Source organism: Berghia stephanieae, chromosome 11 (genome assembly GCF_034508935.2).
Source record: "Berghia stephanieae isolate SIO BIC M18660-M18661 chromosome 11, UCSD_Bste_1.3, whole genome shotgun sequence".
Classification (NCBI taxonomy): domain Eukaryota; kingdom Metazoa; phylum Mollusca; class Gastropoda; order Nudibranchia; family Aeolidiidae; genus Berghia; species Berghia stephanieae.
In genome coordinates this window covers 11,066,911-11,087,509 of record NC_088370.1, presented here as the reverse complement: position 1 = coordinate 11,087,509, position 20,599 = coordinate 11,066,911, and the positions used below count along the sequence as shown (strand labels likewise).

Below are 20,599 nucleotides of genomic sequence, written 5' to 3'. Positions count from 1 at the left end.
CCCCAAATAAATCCTTTTTTTGAAACCAAACCCCCCCCCAAAAATCAACAACAACAACAACCACATAAAAAACAAACCCACACCAAAACATCAATGAAATATTAACATTCAGCAAATCCAACCATCCCCACATCACTACTCACTTGTTTCCAGTATATCCGGTGGCAACTCGCTGGAGGAGCTGTCAAAGTCCATGGGCGTGGCCTGAGGTTGTTGCTGCTGCTGTTGATGCTGCTGCTTCTCCGAGCGAGCAGTGCAGATTTTCTGGAGCTCCTGCTTGACGTACTGTGACTTGGAAGACCCTCCAAATGACAAGTCACCACCAGCCTGAAGGTTTTTACTGAGGACAAGCAATAAGGAATTGATAAAAACCCGTGGTTTTCTAGCATTTTTCGTGCATCACCCCCTTTTTTCACCAAGCCTTTTCCCAGCGCCCCCAAACTAACTCCACCCAAATAATCAACCTGAAGAGAACGAAATGCTGTCATTTTATGCATATAAATATACACATAAGTTCGGACTTAAGGCCAGAGGTATGGCCTATTTCAATTTATCAAACTAATGGTGTTGCTATTGGTTCTTGGTTGTATATTTTTACATTTTTGTGCATTTGCATATATATATGTATACATTGTTGCCATAGATTCTCAACTTTGTGTTCATACCTTTTTATGCATGCCACGTCTGTAAACGAATTTTCATTTTTTGGATGAATAAAGTATATATTATTATTATTATTATTATTATTATTATTATTATTATATATATAATTGTCATGGATGTTAAACGGCCATTGTCATTAATATCAATAAAAGAAATAGGGGCAGCGTGGCTCAGCAGTATGGTCTTTGCTTCATACCCAAAAGGTACCGAGTTCAACTAACCACCTTGTCGAGTGGCCTTCAGCAAGTGCTCAAGTCTTCCCTTGGAATAGTCCCTAAAGACAAATTTCCCCTTGGGAATGAATAAAGGGAATTTTATTTATTTTTTAAATACACAGATAAATCAGGGATCATTGGTTTCAAAACAGACTGACATTTTCATTATCTTTATGAAAAACATTTTCCCCAAAGTGCTTCAATAAAAGGATTTGTATATTTGCAATGGTAAAGAGAAGGAAATTGTCTTGGTTTGGTCACCTCGTAAGACACGAAAGCTTACAAGACAATATTGCAAGGCACACTAGAAGGCTGCTGAAAAAAAGGAAGACAGAGGAAAGTGTGGCAGGATAACATTAAAGATTGGACAGGATTGACGAGGAACAATCTAATGAGGAAGACCCAAGACCGTGATGAGTGGCGTTGAATCGTGAAGTCTGCATCCCGAGAGTCCCCCCCAATGACCAACCGGTCATGAGATAGAGTGAGAGTGAGTGAGTGAGTATATCAAATATCTCCATTGCAGACCATTAGAATACAACATGTTTATTTATTTATTTATATATATTTATGTTCCATTTCAGAAAAGTTCCACTCACCCGTCTCCAGACTTAAGTGATGTGTTCAAAAGCTGCAGGTTGAAGTCTTGAAGGGCACTTGCCGTGGACTGGGACATGGAACCAAAATTTGGGGCACCTGAGCCCAGAGAGGGTCCCCCAGAGAAGGGGCTGGGTGTGCCCGGCTGGTTGCCAAAGTTACCCCCGACACCCTGGTTGTATTGGGGGCTGACCTGGGGGGGGGGGGGGGGGGGGGGGGGGGGGGGGGGGGGGGGAAGAGATATGGGTGAAATTTAATCGTTATTGGAGTAAAAATGTTTGTATCATTAGAATGCTGTGGATAGTGATGATAACGAAGATGATGGTGACGATAATGATGATGATGACATATAACAAAATCCCACACAGTCATACACACAAAACACATACATATCCAAAAAAACACACACACAAACTGTAATATATAAAATTATATATATATATATATATATATATATATATATATATATATATATATATATATATATATATACATACATACATACATACATACACACACACACACACACACACACACAAAGGCACACATATAAACACACAAACACAAATTACATTCAATGGCCAAGTACCTGCATGCTCCCCTGTTGTTGTTGCTGTTGTTGCTGCTGCCTCATCCCCCCAGAGGACGGAGAGACCCCTGCCTGGGGTGAAATGAGCAAGGGGTCGGTAGGGCTGTTGGCAAACTGACTGTGGGGGGTGCGAGGGGAACCCAGACCTGTGGACAAGGGAAGAAACACTGGAAATTATTATAATTGGATTCAATAGTCTGATGTCACGTCCGCCCAGCAACGATCAGCGTAGTTCTAAACAAAGAAAATTGGTATTTATTTTTTATTCTTTATGCTGGCTAGAACTTTTTCACATTTTACAATTGTAAACATTTGAGTGTTTTTCACTAAGTGGGGACATGTGCTTGTGTCAGGATGAGACATGTGATCTCAAACTAAACACTTTGATAGTGTGCTTTTGGAATCTATATCTGTTTACTATTTGAACCGATTCCCCTTTGTCTTACCCTTTTCTTGGGTGCTTTAATTGTAATTCTAGAACTTTTTACAATCCCATTTTCTTCCTTTTTTTCTGGCGCTGATATGACTTAAATGTGTTGTTGCAAGTGTCGTAAAACCCCTCAAAACAAACAAAAAACTGTCCAGGAAATAGCAGAGAAAAAAAAATATCATCCTTGAGGTCGAGCTTTTTTAAAGCGCAATATCCACTAAACGTGCCCAAAGCATTTTACAATGGGGTCCTGACCAACAGCAGCACAGAACACGTAGAACAAGACATGACATGACGCCTGTTAGGTGATATTACAATAATTGAATTGTAATAATCAGCCTTCCTCTAAGACTGTGGATTTACACTGCGTAGCTATGGTTTTGTGGTCTTGTGGTACAGCACTGGCCTTTGGACTGGTAGGTCCTCGGTTCGAGTCCTGCTTTGAGCGGTGCAAAGCTGAATTCTTGGAAAAGGCTCTGAACTAACATTCATTCTGTCACCATACTTGTACATCATAATTAGATAAATATCTTAAAGAGTCATGTCTCTCTCTCCCCCTACATGTTAAGTGTTGCAGTTGGCTTGGGACCCTTTGTACGTGCTTTGAGCATGTTTAATGGATATTGCAATATATAAAAAGCTGTTAATTGGCCTCACAAAATTTATATATATATATATATATATATATATATATATATATATATATATATAGAGAGAGAGATGAGAGAGAGAGAGAGAGAGAGAGAGAGAGAGGGAGAGAGAGAGAGAGGGGAGAGAGGAGAGAGAGAGAGAGAGAGAGAGAGAGAGAGAGAGGGGGGGAGAATCTATTTTAATCTTACTGGCAGACAAAGCTGATGGCACGATGATACAATTACATCGGTGATGTTGGTGATACCTACAACAGTATCGATTATAATAATAATGACGTTGACGATACTTTAGACGACCGCCGCCATCACAACCGGTGACACGACTACTAGAGCTGTGACCATGGTATCGATTACTGCTGCCGCTACTTCTGCTGTCATTTTTGTATTTATCGGCGTGCACAATGCTGGTATTCCAAGAAGCTTATAATATGAACATATATTATAAGCTTCTTGTGGTATTCCTATCAGTCGTCTGGTGACCTCTGACCCAATCGTCTGTGACAGGGTCTCCGGTTATATACATTTTTTCCAAGTCCTTGACTACACACGTTTGAAATAAAAAGCGTCTCAGCTAAATAAAGTTGTATTTCTATGAATAAGATGATAACCAAAATACTGTGATCGCGCAAAATAATTTATTTATTCCTCAGATGAAATATTTACCCAATCGCAATAACACAATTTTTAAGTTATATCCCTCTCTACTTTTTAGTATAATATAATTTAACCTTTACCAGTTTATAATCATTTGATTATTTATTCATATTGGACAATAATGTTATTATAAGTATAATCGACACATTGTCACCATAATATATCCGCTTGTTGTTCCACTGTACATTTTAAGACTTTTAATATTCTTTTTATTTAATTTATTAACATTTGATATTTCTTTTATATATTACCGAATTGTGTTGTGATACTGAATTATAATTTCCATACAAGTATCAATAAAGTATATCTTATCTTATCAAAACGGTACTATGCAGGGGTGATGTAAAAACTAAAAACTTAATTCAACGTAACAAATTAATAAATTTTACCAAAATGTTTATTTCATTGAAAATAACAGACAGAGATTCCTAAAGCGGCCAAACCCAAAATCTCACATTTCTGGTCGCTATTGATGATATGCGTTTATGTAAAATACTCACAATATCCGCCAGCCAAATTAAACATCCGAACAAAAGTATGTGTGTAACTGTAATCGTTAAGTCTTATTGATACAATTTAGTGCGAACTAATCATTAACAGGACTGTTATAAAATAATGACAAAGATTTAAATGACGTCAATTTCAATCCGTCTATAACTCTGACAATCACTTTTTTAGCACTCGGCTCACCCCACAGAATACCGTTTTGGGACGATAAGTCACATTGTATGATCATAATACATGACACCGAAAAGGAGAACGATTTTGGCGCTACAACAACTACTACCACCACCACTACTACTACCACCACCACCACTACTACTTCTACTACTACTACTACTACTACTACTACTACTACTACCACCACTACTACTACTACTACTACTACTACGACTACTACAACAACTACAACTACTACTACTACTACGACTACTACAACAACTACTACTACTACGACTACTACAACTACAACTACACCATAACACCGTTCACCACCACTACAGCAACATGAACAACATACTACGATATCAATCACAAACAAAATGAACTACACAGCGCCGATGCAGCCAAATGCCCTCTCTCGCTTCGGTGAAAAGCCCACATTTGACGCTGCGCTAGACATTCCAGTAGGAACGGTCGTTTCATTCAGCCCCCCCCCCCCACGACACCTTCCTCATAATCTCATCATTCATTCATTCACACTAACACACACACACACACATACATACATACATACATACATACATACATACATACATACATACATACATACATACATACATACTCTCTAACTCGAAGCTTGTAATACTCCACCCCTCCCTCCCTCTCTCTCTCTCTCTCTCTCTCTCTCTCTCTCTCTCTCTCTCTCTGTGTGTGTGTGTGTGTGTGTGTGTGTGTGTGTGTGCACTGTGTCCTTGACATTCAAACATTTTTATTTGAAATATATAACAATGGACTGTAATAATAATATACGAGAGATATACAGTCAATGAAAGCTCCTATAACGTATGAACTGTATATCGGTATGCATCGACGGTAAATTTTTTGTTTAAAAAAGAAAAAACAAACAAACAAAAAACAAAAAACAAACAAACAAACAAACAAAACAAAAGTAAAAAAACAAACAACAAAAAACAAAACAAACAAAAGAAAAAAGGGTAGAATCATTTAATCATTTAAATGCCGTTCTCTGGAATAATACGTCCTTCGGAAGTCCCAGGTTTGAGAGTTTTTGCCAAGATGAGAGGATCATTTCAATCGATCGATATTTGAAGGACGAGTTTTCTGGCCAAATTGTTAAATTAATGTGCGGCTATGTGGTCTTGTGGAATGACACGCGCTTTCGGATCGGAAGGTTCTAGCTTCGAACCTCGCTCAGCGCATAGTTGAGTCATTGGAAAAGGCTTTTTATTCATATTCTCAAACCGTACTCAGGTGTAAAATGAGTAACTGGCCGTTAACAGCGTTGTCTCTGTCCGAAAAAAAAATTGTAATATCACCTAAACAGGCGCCATGTCCCGTCCTACAAATGTTGCTGTTAGTCAGGGACCACTTGTAAAGCACTTTGAGCACGTTTAATGGATATTGCACTATATAGATAGTATACGCTTGGCTAAGAAGCTCATAACATTGCCACCCGGAAGTATAACGGACCAACACACAAAACTGTGTGTATCCATGAACGTTTGTAGTCAGGTTAATACAGTTCAGTGAGCATTACTCATAAACGCGGATGGCAAAAAAAAAAAAAAAAACCAAAAAAAAACCAAAGACCTGAGTGACGTCATCTTCGAACTATCTATAAAACGCTCAATTAAATTTTTCTCTCGATTACAGCAGTTAACTGGTTATATGTAGCAATGCGTAAGGAACGCGCAAACAATTGCTTACTGAAAAATGCAAAAACGCCGCGTGAGAGTGCGTGCTGTTAATCCCCCCCACCACTGGTTCCCTCAGTCAGTGATCTGCGGCTGACCCCAGTCGTGTCGTGTGTCCGTGACGTAACGTGATTTCATCTCCGTCTGGCCTCGATTTGACCCGTCGTGGCCCGACTTGACCTCTTGTCGCACATACAATGCGACTGAGCTGACCCGAGTTTGACCTCTGGCTACCCCGCTGACAACAATCACTGACTGGCAACGACCGTTAAGCCATCGTTAACTTATAGATAGTTCGAAGATGACGTCACACGGGTCTTTGTTATTGTTTTTTGCCATCCGCGTTTATGAGTAATGCTCACTGAACTGTATTAACCCGACTATAAACGTTCACGGATACACACTATCTATAGATAGAACGAAGATGACGTCACTCAAGCCTTTGTTATTGTATTTTGCCATCCGCGTTTATGAGTAATACTCACTGAACTGTGTTACTTGTAAAGCGCTTTGAGCACATTTCAGTGGATATTGCGCTATATAAAGCTCAATTTTTTTTTTTTAATTATCCGGACTATAAAAGTTCATGGTTACACATAGTTTTGTGTGTTGGTCCGTTATACTTCCGGATGGCAATGTTGTGAACTTCTTAGCCAAGCGCATACTATCTATAGCCTGACACTGACCAAAAAATGCCAGTCCTTGGCCACAAAAGAAAACAAATCGTGAGTTGTATTCAATAGTTCAACCAATGGGATCACTTGTTTCCATGAGCTCTACTAACGGCAACTCACTTGGCGGTGCAAAAACCAAAATGCCAGTCCTAGAGGGTTCTAGTGTCAGGCCGTGGCCTTCGTAAAGTAAACATAACGATGGCTACGGTCAGGCCGTAGAATTTGGGTAATTCTCTCTGAACTGTATTAACTTGGCTATAGATAGAATGCGCTTGGCCAAGGAGTTCACAACATTGCCATCCGGAAGTATAACGGACCAACACACAAACTCTGTGTAACCATGAACTTTTATAGTCTGGTTAATACAGTTTAGTGAGAACAACTCACAAACGCGGATGGCAAAAACAATAACAAAGGCCTGAGTGACGTCATCTTCGAACTATCTATAAACGATCATGGTTACACACAGTTTTGTGTGTTGATCCGTTATACTTCCGGATGGCAATGTTGTAAGCTTCTTAGCCAAGCGCATACTATCTATATTAATGACCAGAGAGAAAGAGAAATGTGGTTTAAGTTCAATATTCTTGTGAGAAATTTTTACGACCTGTCTTATCGTGTGCGTGCGATTTAAAAAAATATTACAATAGTAGAGACAGTATTTTCTGAGTTTCTCAGCGCTTGGTACATCTTGCTTTAGGTCATGTGATTACTATATCAACATAAAGACGATAAAACATGTGATTTACATTTTGAACTCCCCCCCCCCCTCCATTTACACAAAAAATATTCCCCAAACGTAATACATCTTCCGGTAATAAAATAATGTAAAATAATACGATCTTTAACTTACTCAACCCTAACACCGACTATATCCGTACTTAACCCATGTTACCTTTACCCCATGCCTGTTTATTACATTTTTCTGAAACAAATTATACTCGTAGTATTAAAGCTAATGGTTTTTTAAATAGTTTTTACACGTTAATGGTAGTTGAATAAAACTATCTATGTGCATGCTCATTTTTAATACATTAAGCCAATTTTGAAAAGTAGCAAAAACCTCTAGGATTGAGTGAATTACAGCGTAGCCATCGTAAAGTTATAGCCTGACCGTAGCCATCGTTAACTTATAGCCTGACACTGACCAAAGAATGACGTCAAAATGCCAGTCTTTGGCCACAAAAGAAAACAAATCGTGAGTTGTATTCAATAGTTCAACCAATGGGACCACTTGTTTCCATGAGCACTACTAACGACAACTCACTAGGCGGTGCAAAAACCAAAATGCCAGTCCTTGAGGGTTCCAGTGTCAGGCCGTGGCCTTCGTAAAGTAAACATAACGATGGCTACGGTCAGGCTGCAGAATTTGAGTCATTCTCTCTGAACTGTATTAACTTGGCTATAGATAGAATGCGCTTGGCCAAGAAGTTCACAACATTGCCATCCGGAAGTATAACGGGCCAACACACAAACTCTGTGTAACCATGAACTTTTATAGTCTGGTTAATGCAGTTTAGTGAGAACAACTCACAAACGCGGATGGCAAAAACAATAACAAAAGCCTGAGTGACGTCATCTGCATACTATCTATAGATAGAATGCGCTTGGCCAAGGAGTTCACAACATTGCCATCCGGAAGTATAACGGACCAACACACAAACTCTGTGTAACCATGAACTTTTATAGTCTGGTTAATGCAGTTCAGTGAGAACAACTCACAAACGCGGATGGCAAAAACAATAACAAAGGCCTGAGTGACGTCATCTTCGAACTATCTATAAACGATCATGGTTACACACAGTTTTGTGTGTTGATCCGTTATACTTCCGGATGGCAATGTTGTAAGCTTCTTTGCCAAGCGCATACTATCTATATTAATGACCAGAGAGTAAGAGAAATGTGGTTTAAGTTCAATATTCTTGTGAGAAATTTTTACAACCTGTCTTATCGTGTGCGTGCGATTTAAAAAAATATTACAATAGTAGAGACAGTATTTTATGAGTTTCTCAGCACTTGGTCCATCTTGCTATAGATAGTTCGAAGATAACGTCACACAGGTCTTTGTTATTGTTTTTTGCCATCCGCGTTTATGAGTAATGCTCACTGAACTGTATTAACCCGACTATAAACGTTCATGGATACACACAGTTTTGTGTGTTGGTCCGTTATACTTCCGGATGGCAATGTTATGAGATTCTTAGCCAAGCGCATACTATCTATATTATCTTTATGTTAACGATGGCTACGGCTACAGCCCCTAAAAAAAAAAAAAGGTAAAATCTCGTTTAAAAAGTCAAGAGTTGGCTGGTCTGTGTGATTTTGGAAAATTCTCTGTGATTTCAGTTTCCATAGGTACGTAAATAAAATTCCCTTTATTCATCCCCAAGGGGAAATTTGTCTTTAGGGTCTATTCCAAGGGAAGACTGGAATAACCCAGGCGTTAGCCGCAGTGCAGCGCCGGCTAAGGTGAAAGTCACAGAGCTGGGCTAGGTGACTTTCTGGCGAAGCACACAACGCTAGACGCGCGGAAACGTGATCGAACTGATACCTTTGGGTAGAAGCAAATGGATCGGTTAAACCGTGAGCAAGCAGCAATGTTGCCGCCGTGTAACTAACATCTAATAAATAACAATAACGAAATACAGATCACGACGGTCAGAAAGGGTCAGATCAGTTAAAGGGCGATGGATAATGTATTAAGGTATACTGTAGCATGCAGTGTATGGCGTAATAAATACTATATATCCACTGAATTATTCATACGAGAACTAATTTATTAGGGAGGTCGAATGAATCGCATGATCTGTTATAAAGGGATTGGGGTGGGAGGGGGGAGATTGTGAGGTTAAACGTAGCCGAGGGTGTGATGGCGATCAAAGAAAGAGATGATGAATGTAGTATTGAGAGAGAGAGAGGAGGAGGAGAGAAGAGAGAAGAGAGAGAGAGTGAGAGGAGAATAGAGAGAGAGAGAATAGAGTAGAAGAAGAGAGAGAGAGGTGAGAGAGAGAGAGAGGATGAGAAGAGGAGAGGAGTGAGAGAGAGAGAGATGAGAGAGGAGAGGAGGAGAGAGAGAAGAGAGAGAGAGAGAGAGAGGAAGAGAGGAGAGAGAGAGAGAGAGGAGAAAGAGAGGAGAGAGAAGAGAGAGAGAGAGAGAGAGAGAGTGAGAGAGAGAGAGAGAGAGAGAGGGGAGAGAGAGGAGAGAGAGAGAGAGAGAGAGAGAGAGAGAGGAGAGAGAGGAGAGAGAGAGAGAGAGAGAGAGAGAGAGAGAGAGAGAGAGAGAGAGAGAGAGAGAGAGAGAGAGAGAGAGGGAGAGAGAGAGAGAGAGAGAGAGAGAGAGAGGAGAGGAGAGAGAGAGAGAGAGGAGAGAGAGGAGAGAGAGGAGAGAGGAGAGAGAGGAGAGAGAGAGGAGGAGGAGAGAGAGGGAGGAGGAAAGAGAGAGAGAGAGGAGGAGGGAGAGGAGAGAGAGAGAGAGAGAGAGAGAGGGAGAGAGAGAGGAGAGAGGAGAGAGAGAGAGAGAGAGAGGAGAGGAGAGAGGAGAGAGAGAGAGAGAGAGAGAGAGAGAGAGAGAGAGAGAGAGAGAGAGGAGAGAGAGAGAGAGAGAGAGAGAGAGGAGAGAGAGAGAGAGAGAGAGAGAGAGAGAGAGAGGGAGAGAGGAGGAGAGAGAGAGAGAGAGAGAGAGAGGAGAGGAGGAGAGAGAGGAGAGAGAGAGAGGAGAGAGAGAGAGGAGAGGAGAGAGAGAGGAGAGAGAGAGAGAGAGAGAGAGGAGAGAGAGAGAGAGAGAGAGAGAGAGAGAGAGAGAGAGAGAGAGAGAGAGAGAGAGAGAGAGAGAGCACAATATGGAATATTCTATATACCAATAATAAAAAATACGGTTTAACATTGCACTGAATATACGATAACACAGAGGATATCATTCAAATTGTTCACAACTGTGTTGTCTCGTTATTTATAGATAGTATGCGCTTAGCCTCGAGGCTCACAACATTGCCATCCGGAAGTATAACGGACCAACACACAAAACTATAGATAGTATGCAGATGACGTCACTCAGGCTTTTGTTATTGTTTTTGCCATCCGCGTTTGTGAGTGATTCTCACTAAGCTGTATTAACCAGACTATAAAAGTTCATGGTTACACAGAGTTTGTGTGTTGGTCCGTTATACTTCCGGATGGCAATGTTGTGAACTCCTTGGCCAAGCGCATTCTCTCTATAGATAGTTCGAAGATGACGTCACTCAGGTCTTTGTTATTGTTTTTTGCCATCCGCGTTTATGAGTAATGCTCACTGAACTCTATTAACCTGACTATAAACGTTCATGGATACACAGTTTTGTGTGTTGGTCCGTTATACTTCCGGATGGCAATGTTATGAGCTTCTTAGCCAAGCGCATACTATCTATACGGGGTCATGGTTAAGTCAACATCTCTCTCTCTCTCTCTCTCTCATACACCACCACTGGTTTACTGTTGTCTAAAACATCGTGATCATCAACACTATCATTATCACCATCACCATTATCATCATCATTACGATCACGATATCATTGTCGTTCATCATCGTCACAATCACCACCACCATCATCAACATCGTCATCATCATCACCACGACTGTCATCACCACAATCATCATCATAATCACCACCACCATCATCAACATCGTCATCATCACCACCACTACTGTCATCACCACAATCATCATCATCATAATCACCACCACCATCATCAACATCGTCATTATCATCATCACAATCATCATCATCATAATCACCACCACCATCAACATCGTCATCATCATCACCACTACTGTCATCACCACAATCACCATATCATCATCATCACCACTACTATCACCACCACAACCATCATCATATTTACAATGAAATGCCAACACTGACAATGCAAGCAACTTATTGCTGACCTCATAAAGTGAACCTTTGGCCTCGAAAACCAGGGATGCATAATAACACTCACAAGATGGAAAGAAGAGATAGAAAATAGCTTGCATTTGCATTTGTATGTGTGTGTGTGTGTGTGTGTGTGTGTGTGTGTGTGTGTGTGTGTGTATGTGTATGGATATAGGGAATTTCATTTTTTTAAAAGAAAAAAAAAGAAGAAAATTATGATTTTAGACTTCTTATTCAGCTATGTAGTCTTGTGATATGGCACTCGCTTTTGGATCAGAAGGTCCTGAGTTCGAGCCTCACTCGGCGCATAGTTGAATCCTTGGAAAAGGCTCTTTACTTACATTCTCTCACTGCATTCAGGTGCAAACTGAGTACCTGGCTTTTACAGCGTTGTCTCTGTCCGAAAAAAAAATTTGTAATATCGCCTGACAGGCGTCATGTCACGTCCTTCATGTGAAGTGTAACTGTTGGCCAGGGACACCCATGTAAAGCGCAATTAGCACTATATAAAAGCTCACGTTTTTTTTTAATTGATATATCGATATAAATGACCCTCATCTTGGCAAACACTCTCAAACCTGGGACTTCAAGAAGTCTTCCTTAGTCCCAGGTTTGAGAATTGCTCTGCCAATTCATTAAATCAGATCTCCTTTACAAAGCATTCTCACAACTAACCATTGGGCAGGTTCAACTACGACATGACTGTCAGCTGAGCGGCACATAGGCCTATGTCTTACTTTTTCTCAGGTGCTTTAATTGTAATTCTAGAACTTGTTACCATCCCATTTTCTTCCTTTTTACTGGCGCTGATATGACCTAAATGTGTTGCAAGCGCCGTAAAACCCTGTAAAAAAAAACAAAACAAAAAAACAAAAAAACAAAAAACAAAACAAAGGTAGCTGGAGCTGTTTGATTTGGTGGAAAATTCTTAGCGGTTTACAAGTGTCTTATCCAAAAGTTAGCAAGCAATTGTTATTGTCTGTTTAATGTTAAAGAAATTGGGATAAAATCCGGCTCTGTGGACCTTATATTTCTAAAGGACTGATTTGTTGACAACAAACAAACAAATAGACACTTAGATAACCACGCCTCTCGGACAGTCGTCATAATGTAAACAATGATAGTGATTGGTAAACATATCAAACTACACAGGTTTTACTATCAATGGTATGTGTCTAAGTAAAATACCCACTGTTCTACCGCTTGATGAATAAAACCAACACACAAATCTATGTGTTAACGTAAACGTTTGTATTATGACCGAGAAAAATCGTGTGATAACTTGTCACCCATTTGGCGGTATAAATACAATAACAATGATAAGAGAGAGGTTGAGTTCATTCACTCTATTGTTTATAAACAACCAACAATGTTTGTCCGAGCACGTGTGAAGGTGTGTCACACATTCCATGTTTTGATTGGTCAAAAATCTATTGGTTAATACGATTCAGTAGTCTGGTGTCACGAGCCCGGCAACGGCGGCCATCTTGGTTCTAAACAAAGAAAATCATTACTTTTTATTTTTCATGCTGGCTAGAACTTTTCATATGCCTTGTGATCAGAATGTGTAAAAGTCAAAACATTATCAAATTTATGTGTTTTTTTCTCTTCTGGATACCCTTTATGCTCGCCAGAGAAATATTTCATACGGGCGTCCGCCATTGTTCCGATAGTTTAGAGCCCGTGTTACTAAGTTACCATGCGTCATTAGAAAGGAAGTGACGTTATGACTGTTGAAGAGTATTGACGACAGACAAACACAGTCAAACTTACCAGAGGACATACGCTGCAGCATCCTGAGTTGTTGAAACATGCCCTGACCACTATTCGTCTGCTGCTGTCCCTGCTGTTGCTGTTGCTGCTGCTGTTGTTGCTGTTGTTGTTGCTGTAAGGGCGGGGATGGGAACATTCCACCACTCGACCCGGCGGCGCCTGCAGTCCCGCTTGAAAACTGACTCGTTTCGCTGAATTGGAAACGTCCGTCGCCTCTGGGTTGCGTCCCTTGATTTCCTGGACTGGGCAAGGAACTGCCAGAGAGGTGGCGGTGTCTGCTCAAGGCTGGAGAGAACTGGCTTGCCTGTGGAGTGCAAAGGCGATGCAGATGGATAGGATGATAAGTGGGATGGGAGTAGGTGCAATTCAAGTACTTATTTACTGTTGCAGACTTATGGACTTTTCAGAAACAAAAAAATCGGGAACATTATTGAGGAAATTTGAGAATTAAATAACCGACTTTTCAGAATCTAAAAATCGGGAACATTATTGAGAAAATTTGGGATTTAAATAAAGATGTGATAATATATGATGATGTTGATCATTGATGATGATGATGATGATGATGATTAGGATGGTGTTAGCGGTGATGATGAAGATAATGATGTTTAGGATGAAGATGCGTTTTGTTATTTTAATGGAATAGTAAAATCAATTAAAAATAGGGAAAATAGCTGAAAATTAGGGAAATTGGATTGAGAACAAATATCGAAAATTTCTCGACAAATTTGAACGAGTTGGTAGGTCTGTGTGGACAAACGTAAATAATTCATAACATCACGTTTGTCATCCACCCCTAAGTGTGTCATCCACCCCTATAATCGGTATCATGTCAGGCTAATTTAGTAGTAGTAGTAAGCCTCGCAGTCCGAATGACGCTTGCTGAGAATTGTGTGATTCAGTCATAGTCGATGAGTATAGCTGCTCTCTCCATCCATGTTGTTAATTGTTTCCATTGATCAGGCTAATTTAGGTGCAGAAAATTGAATTTATAGAGACAAATCTCACCACCAATACCACTACCATCACTACAATACTACTACTCCTCCTCCTCCTACCACTACTTCAACTACAACTAAAACTATGACTACAACTACAACTACTTCTACTCCTCCTACCACTACTTCAACTACAACTACTTCTACTCCTCCTACCACTACTTCAACTACAACTACTTCTACTCCTCTTACCACTACTTCAACTCCTCCTACCACTACTTCAACTACAACTACTTCTAATCCTCCTACCACTACTACAACTACTTCTACTCCTCCTACCACTACTTCAACTCCTCCTACCACTACTTCAACTACAACTACTTCTAATCCTCCTACCACTACTACAACTACTTCTACTCCTCCTACCACTACTTCAACTACAACTACTTCTACTCCTCCTACCACTACTTCAACTCCTCCTACCACTACTTCAACTACAACTACTTCTACTCCTCCTACCACTACTTCAACTACAACTACTCCTCCTACCACTACTTCAACTACAACTACTTCTACTCCTCCTACCACTACTTCCAACTACAACTAAAACTCTGACTACTACAACTACTTCTACTCCTCCTACCACTACTTCAACTACAACTAAAACTCTGACTACTACAACTACTTCTACTCCTCCTACCACTACTTCAACTACAACTAAAACTCTGACTACTACAACTACTTCTACTCCTCCAACTCCTACTACAACCTTAGGCTATTCTCACCTGTGGATTTATCCCCATGGGATCTCCCTGAGATCGAATGTTCCACTGCGACGCTCCAGCTGCACCACCCTGGGTGGGGGAGAAGTGGGGAGACAGCTGACTGGAACCTGGGGAAGGGCCTGGCAACCCAAAGCGTGGGGACATTGGGCCTGGTACCGCTTGGCCTCTCTGTGAAGACATAGAGATAGAGATAGATATTATGAACATTTATAATCAATATACGGATTAAGAGATTATATGTATGCATATGACACACACAGAGAGAGAGTGAGAGAGAGAGAGAGAGAGAGAGAGAGAGAGAGAGAGAGAGAGAGAGAGAGAGAGAGAGAGAGAGAAAGAGAGAGGAGAGAGAGAGGAGAGAGAGAGAGAGAGAGAGAGAGAGAGAGAGAGAGGAGAGAGGAGAGAGAGAGAGAGGAGGGGGGGGGGGGGAGAGGGGGGGGGGGGGGGTGGAGAGAGAGAGGGGGGGGGGGGGGGGGGGCGAGAGGGAGAGGGAAACAAAAAAATTAATCTACTACAAAACAACTACCCCCCAAAAAAAAAACCCCCAGTAAATGGTGAATTATTTTACAACAATCATGCATCCATGGTAGATAACTGCAAAATATGCTGATCTCATAAAGTTATCAACAATTATCTCCCATACATTCAAAGGGACCCTGAAGTTCTGTCTGGTCACTGAATCATTAAAGAGAGGCAATACATTACTAAATACTAGACTGTACGTCGCTCATTAAACTCATTAGCCAACTCTGTCTTAAAAATATATGTAGCAATAAACAATGATGACTATCAAAAGAAAGTGAGCACTAAGTTGTATTCAACAATACAACGGTTAATCCTCTTCGGGCCTTGAGGCACATAGGGCATCCGCCAGACCCTTGAGGCACATAGGGCATCCACCAGACATCCCCATTTTTTGCGGTCGGCTGTATTCCAGGACAAGCCTGCTTCCTTTATTTCTTTTTCCATGGTCCTTCCTTCGCCAGGTTTCTTTGGGTCTCCCCCGCTTTCTCTTCCCATCTGCTGTCCAGTACAGGACTGTCTTGGGAAGTGACCCATTTTCCATTCTGGCCAGATGACCCAGCCAATGCCATCTTTTTTTTAGGTAATTGCATTCAATAGTCTGATGTCATGTCTGCCCAGCAACGAGCAGCTTGGATCAAAACAAAGAAAATCGGTACTGTTTATTCTTCACGCTGGCTAGAACTTTTTCACATGTCATGTGATCAGAATGTATAAAAGTCAAAACATGATCAGATTTATAATGCTTTTCTCCTCTGGATACATACGCTTTTATGCTCAGTGGAGAAGTATTTCATAAGGGCATCCGCCATTGTTCCGATAGTTTAGAACCAGTTACTAAGTTACCATGCGTCATTATGATGGAAGTGACGTCACGACTGTTGAACCCTATTCCCAGCTGTGCATTGTACAGGGTGACAGAATCCCTACCTGTAACGTGACATTGGGTGGGTGGCCCTGCGTCATCAGCTCCCTCAGGTTGTCTGGGAAGGTGGAAGTGGCACTTGGATTTGGGGTTGGGGCAGCACCGTCGATAGTTGGAAGATTCACCTGAAAATGCGAGGCGACTTATTCAGGACCACAAAGCTATTCAAAAATACTTTTGACCCGGCCAGAATTATTTTAGTAAATGAACCAAGATCTAATATTTTTATATTTGAAGGGAACAATAATCCAAAGGATTATAATATATTCGTAATTATTTAGTAAAAACACCATAAGAGTCTTGGCTACAATAATCATTTCATAGTAATCAAATTTTACCATTTAACATTTAAAAAAAAACAATATGTACAACATTTTGGTCTCTTCGATGGAATATCATCAAACAAAGGGGAATTGCTTCAAATAAGAAACAGGTGTAAATTCCAAGTGCACACTATCAAAGTACTTCCAGACACTAGCACAGGTCTCCACTAAGAGAAATACACTAAAGTGTTTTACAAATCATATATAATATAAATAACATAATAAAGTACATAACAAAGTGATGATTTACAATGAAAAAAATATCATCTCCCAAAACTAACTATACATTTGACTGTTTCCCTCTCAGCCAGGGCATCAGGCCAGGACCAGGACAAAACCAAGTAATCTCATTCCAAGACAAAGACAGAAAGCAAGTTGGAAAACAGATAAAGGGGGATAGAAGACACAGTAAGTACCTCCCTGCCCACCATGGGAGGTCAGGAACCCCACCCAGTCCCCAATACCAGCTTGGACTGTAAATTTTTAGACTTGCCATACCTGTGGAAACCTAGGGTTCATCCCTTGTAACTGTTGCTGCTGCTGTTGTTGCTGCTGAAGGAACCGTTGTTTCTGGATCTCCTGCATCTGTTTGTGTCTGTCCATGTGGATGTGGCGCTGGAGAAGATTCTGACGAACGGCCAAGGCTGATGGGTTTAGGCCTGGAGGAGTTCTCTGCAACGCTGAGGCCAACGACCCTGAGGAATGGAATAGACTTGACAGGTTACACCTAAACATTGCATGGATATTTCAATTGGTGTGCTTTTATCTAACTGTCCTAAACATTTCTTTTTCTTTTAGTAAAAAAAAGAAAAACAAAATTGAAGTGAAACAATTTTTTTGTGTGCACTGGTTATTTATATTTCCTTCAATATAAGCATGACCAATTTTTGCTCCCCCCAAAATATATTGGCTATACAGTTTAATCTGCTTATCTCTCTTGAGTTCACAATGATTGAAAATAGAACAAATTTGTTTTGATTTTCTATTCAAATAACTCGAGAGAGTTAATTAAGTGGCAGGTTTGATAATATTCTCATCAACACAAACCTCTTGGTTGCTGAAACCCAGGCATGCGTGGTTGTTGCTGCTGCTGTTGTTGTTGTTGTTGTTGATGAAGACCTCCAGTGCCAGCAGCACCACCACTACCTCCTACTCCACTTCCTCCAGCACCGCCTGCCATGGCGGCAGCAGGATTGAATCCTGATGGCAGATTGGCATTTGCTTGTTTGGCACCCTGCATTGCTTTCATGTAGCCACCAACTCCACCTCCTGCTGCTGAAGAAGCTCCGGCCCCACCACTTATCTGTTGTAATATCTGTTGCTGTTGGGCCTAAAGAAAAAGAAAGAAAAAAGAAAATGATAGGTAAATAAATCAATATACCTTGAGATAATCAGTCACATGGTGAAAAGTTTTGAACAGAGATATTGACAATTTTAGTCAAGAGGTCAATTTTTATGGAAAATGAGTTCTCATTAAAAATCAATAAATCAAACATTTTTCTATCTATTGATGAAATATTTGAATTGAATTCTACTCCTAAATATTTTATTTTAATTTTTTTTTTATGAAGGTAATTATTATACTTAATATCAATTCTTGTCAACTTTGAAATTGATTTTCTCTCAAAATTAAGGTTTCACACCCTAGCCCATGCATATGACCATAACTCCATGAAAAATCACCCGATTTGCTTCAAATAAAGATTAAAATGCTCAGGAGACATTAGGCTTTCAATAAAACGCAAAACAAAAATTTTCGCCACGACTGATTATGTCAGGGACGCACACATATTTGGATGGTATTAACTCACTCAACCCTAACACCGACTATATATCCCTAGTTTACCCGGGGTTACTTTTACCCCATGCCTATTTATTACAATTTTTCTGAGACAAATTATAGGTGTACTATCAAAGCTAATGTTTTAAGTTTTTACGTGTTAATGTTAGTTGAATAAAACTATCCACACACATGCTCATTTTTAATATATTTTTTTTCCAATTTTGAAAAGTCGCAAAAATCTCTAGTATTGAATGAGTTAAGTAGGCTATCCCATTATTTCTCAAAACTCTTATGACTGTCTGCTAGATGACACAGGAATGGACAACACCCGGGAGCTGCGTACGATTATGGAGGACAGGACAGAATGGCGAAGACTTGTGGCTCATGTTGGGCGCCCCAAGGGGCGGCCTAATGATGATGACTGATGATGATTATGTTCACTTTCTCTCACTGTTCAAAAGCACTCTTAGTCTTAGCCAAGTTTCAATCACCACAAAAATGTCAGTGTTTTGTGCTAAACACTTGAATCCTAAAAAAAAAAAGAAATGACTGACCTATACATAAAAGAGGTCTAATATATCTTTTTAAAAAACCATCTAAGTAACTGTAAAACCTGTTTTTATAATGCTGGATAATACTAGACTAAATAAATCAAGCCTGAGTGTTGCTGTGTTGCAGAGATAACCTGACCTAAATAAGGTCCACAGGTCAAAGCTGAAAATTGGGCACCTCAGCAGAATGTACCTTTAACCTTCTGTCCACCCTACATTGAACGGGGTCACTACGGCTGTTAGTATTAGATCAGGCAGCAATAAACTAGAGTCCTGTCCAAAGGGTAGCAAGCAATTGTCTAATTTTCCAAAAAAAAAACATTCTGATCAAAAATTCTAATCGGTAGGAAGTAATTCTTATGCAGGAGATTGACTTTAAAGATTGAGGAGATTATGCGGCAATGTCGTCTAGTGGTACGACGCTCACCTTTGGACCAGAATGTCCAGGTTTGAGTCCCGTGGTGCATAATTGAGACCTTGGAAAAGTCTCTAATTACTCACATTCAGGGGTGAGAATGACTGTTTACAAAAAAAGGAGGTTTTTCAGTGCGTAGATTATGACTCATCCAGGTGACTTTAACCTATAAATTCTAATTTCATTAAAGTTTACTGCGATGCAATCCAAAATGTGTCTCGCAGCAATTTCTGACACCAGGAATTTCAAAAGTTGAAAGTTTAATTACAACATATTATGGTGGTTGTAGTAGTGGTGGTGGTAGGGATGATGATGTGGTGGTGGTTGTATTAGCAGGGTTGATAATGACTGGTCACTAAAAAGGAGGACATTTTTCAGCCCTTAGATAAAGAACCATCCATGCAAAAATAACCTATAAATTTATTGTGATGCAATCCAAAATGTATCTCCCAGTAATTTCTGACATCACTAGGAGGAATTTCAAAAACTGAAAGTGTAATTATAACATGGTGGTTGTAGTAATGGTAGTCGTAGGTATGATGATGTGAAGGTGGTTGTAGTAGTAGTGGTAGTCGCCACATACATCTCCCGTATTCACAGATTCACTAATGCCCACATCCCATTGTTTCAAGTTGACCAGAGACGCCAACTTAAAATTTAGCTCACGTAGATTTCAGAAACAATTCCGACTAATTTCAATGGTTAAAAAGGAATTTCTGCAAACAAAATATCATCTATTGAGATCTATAATCATCCTAATACCCCTTGTTTCAAATCAAGTAAAAAATATTAAAATGAATGGTAGGGGTGGTGGTAATAATGATATG

The 20,599-nt window shown here is 40.1% G+C and overlaps 1 protein-coding gene across 9 annotated transcripts in view; it reads right to left on the bottom strand.

Annotated features, from left to right (window-relative positions):
• LOC144956755 (uncharacterized) overlaps nt 1-20,599 on the bottom strand; it is a 214,479-nt gene that overhangs the window by 3,983 nt on the left and 189,897 nt on the right. For all 9 annotated transcript variants that reach the window (XM_078887442.1, XM_078887443.1, XM_078887444.1 and 6 more), the window contains 8 exons: nt 18,071-18,353; nt 17,522-17,718; nt 16,706-16,825; nt 15,254-15,421; nt 13,531-13,834; nt 2,065-2,210; nt 1,478-1,668; nt 144-340 (listed from right to left, as the gene is read on the bottom strand). In XM_078887442.1, coding sequence (XP_078743568.1) covers nt 144-340; nt 1,478-1,668; nt 2,065-2,210; nt 13,531-13,834; nt 15,254-15,421; nt 16,706-16,825; nt 17,522-17,718; nt 18,071-18,353 — 1,606 coding nt within the window. The remainder of the gene's footprint in view (nt 1-143; nt 341-1,477; nt 1,669-2,064; nt 2,211-13,530; nt 13,835-15,253; nt 15,422-16,705; nt 16,826-17,521; nt 17,719-18,070; nt 18,354-20,599) is intronic.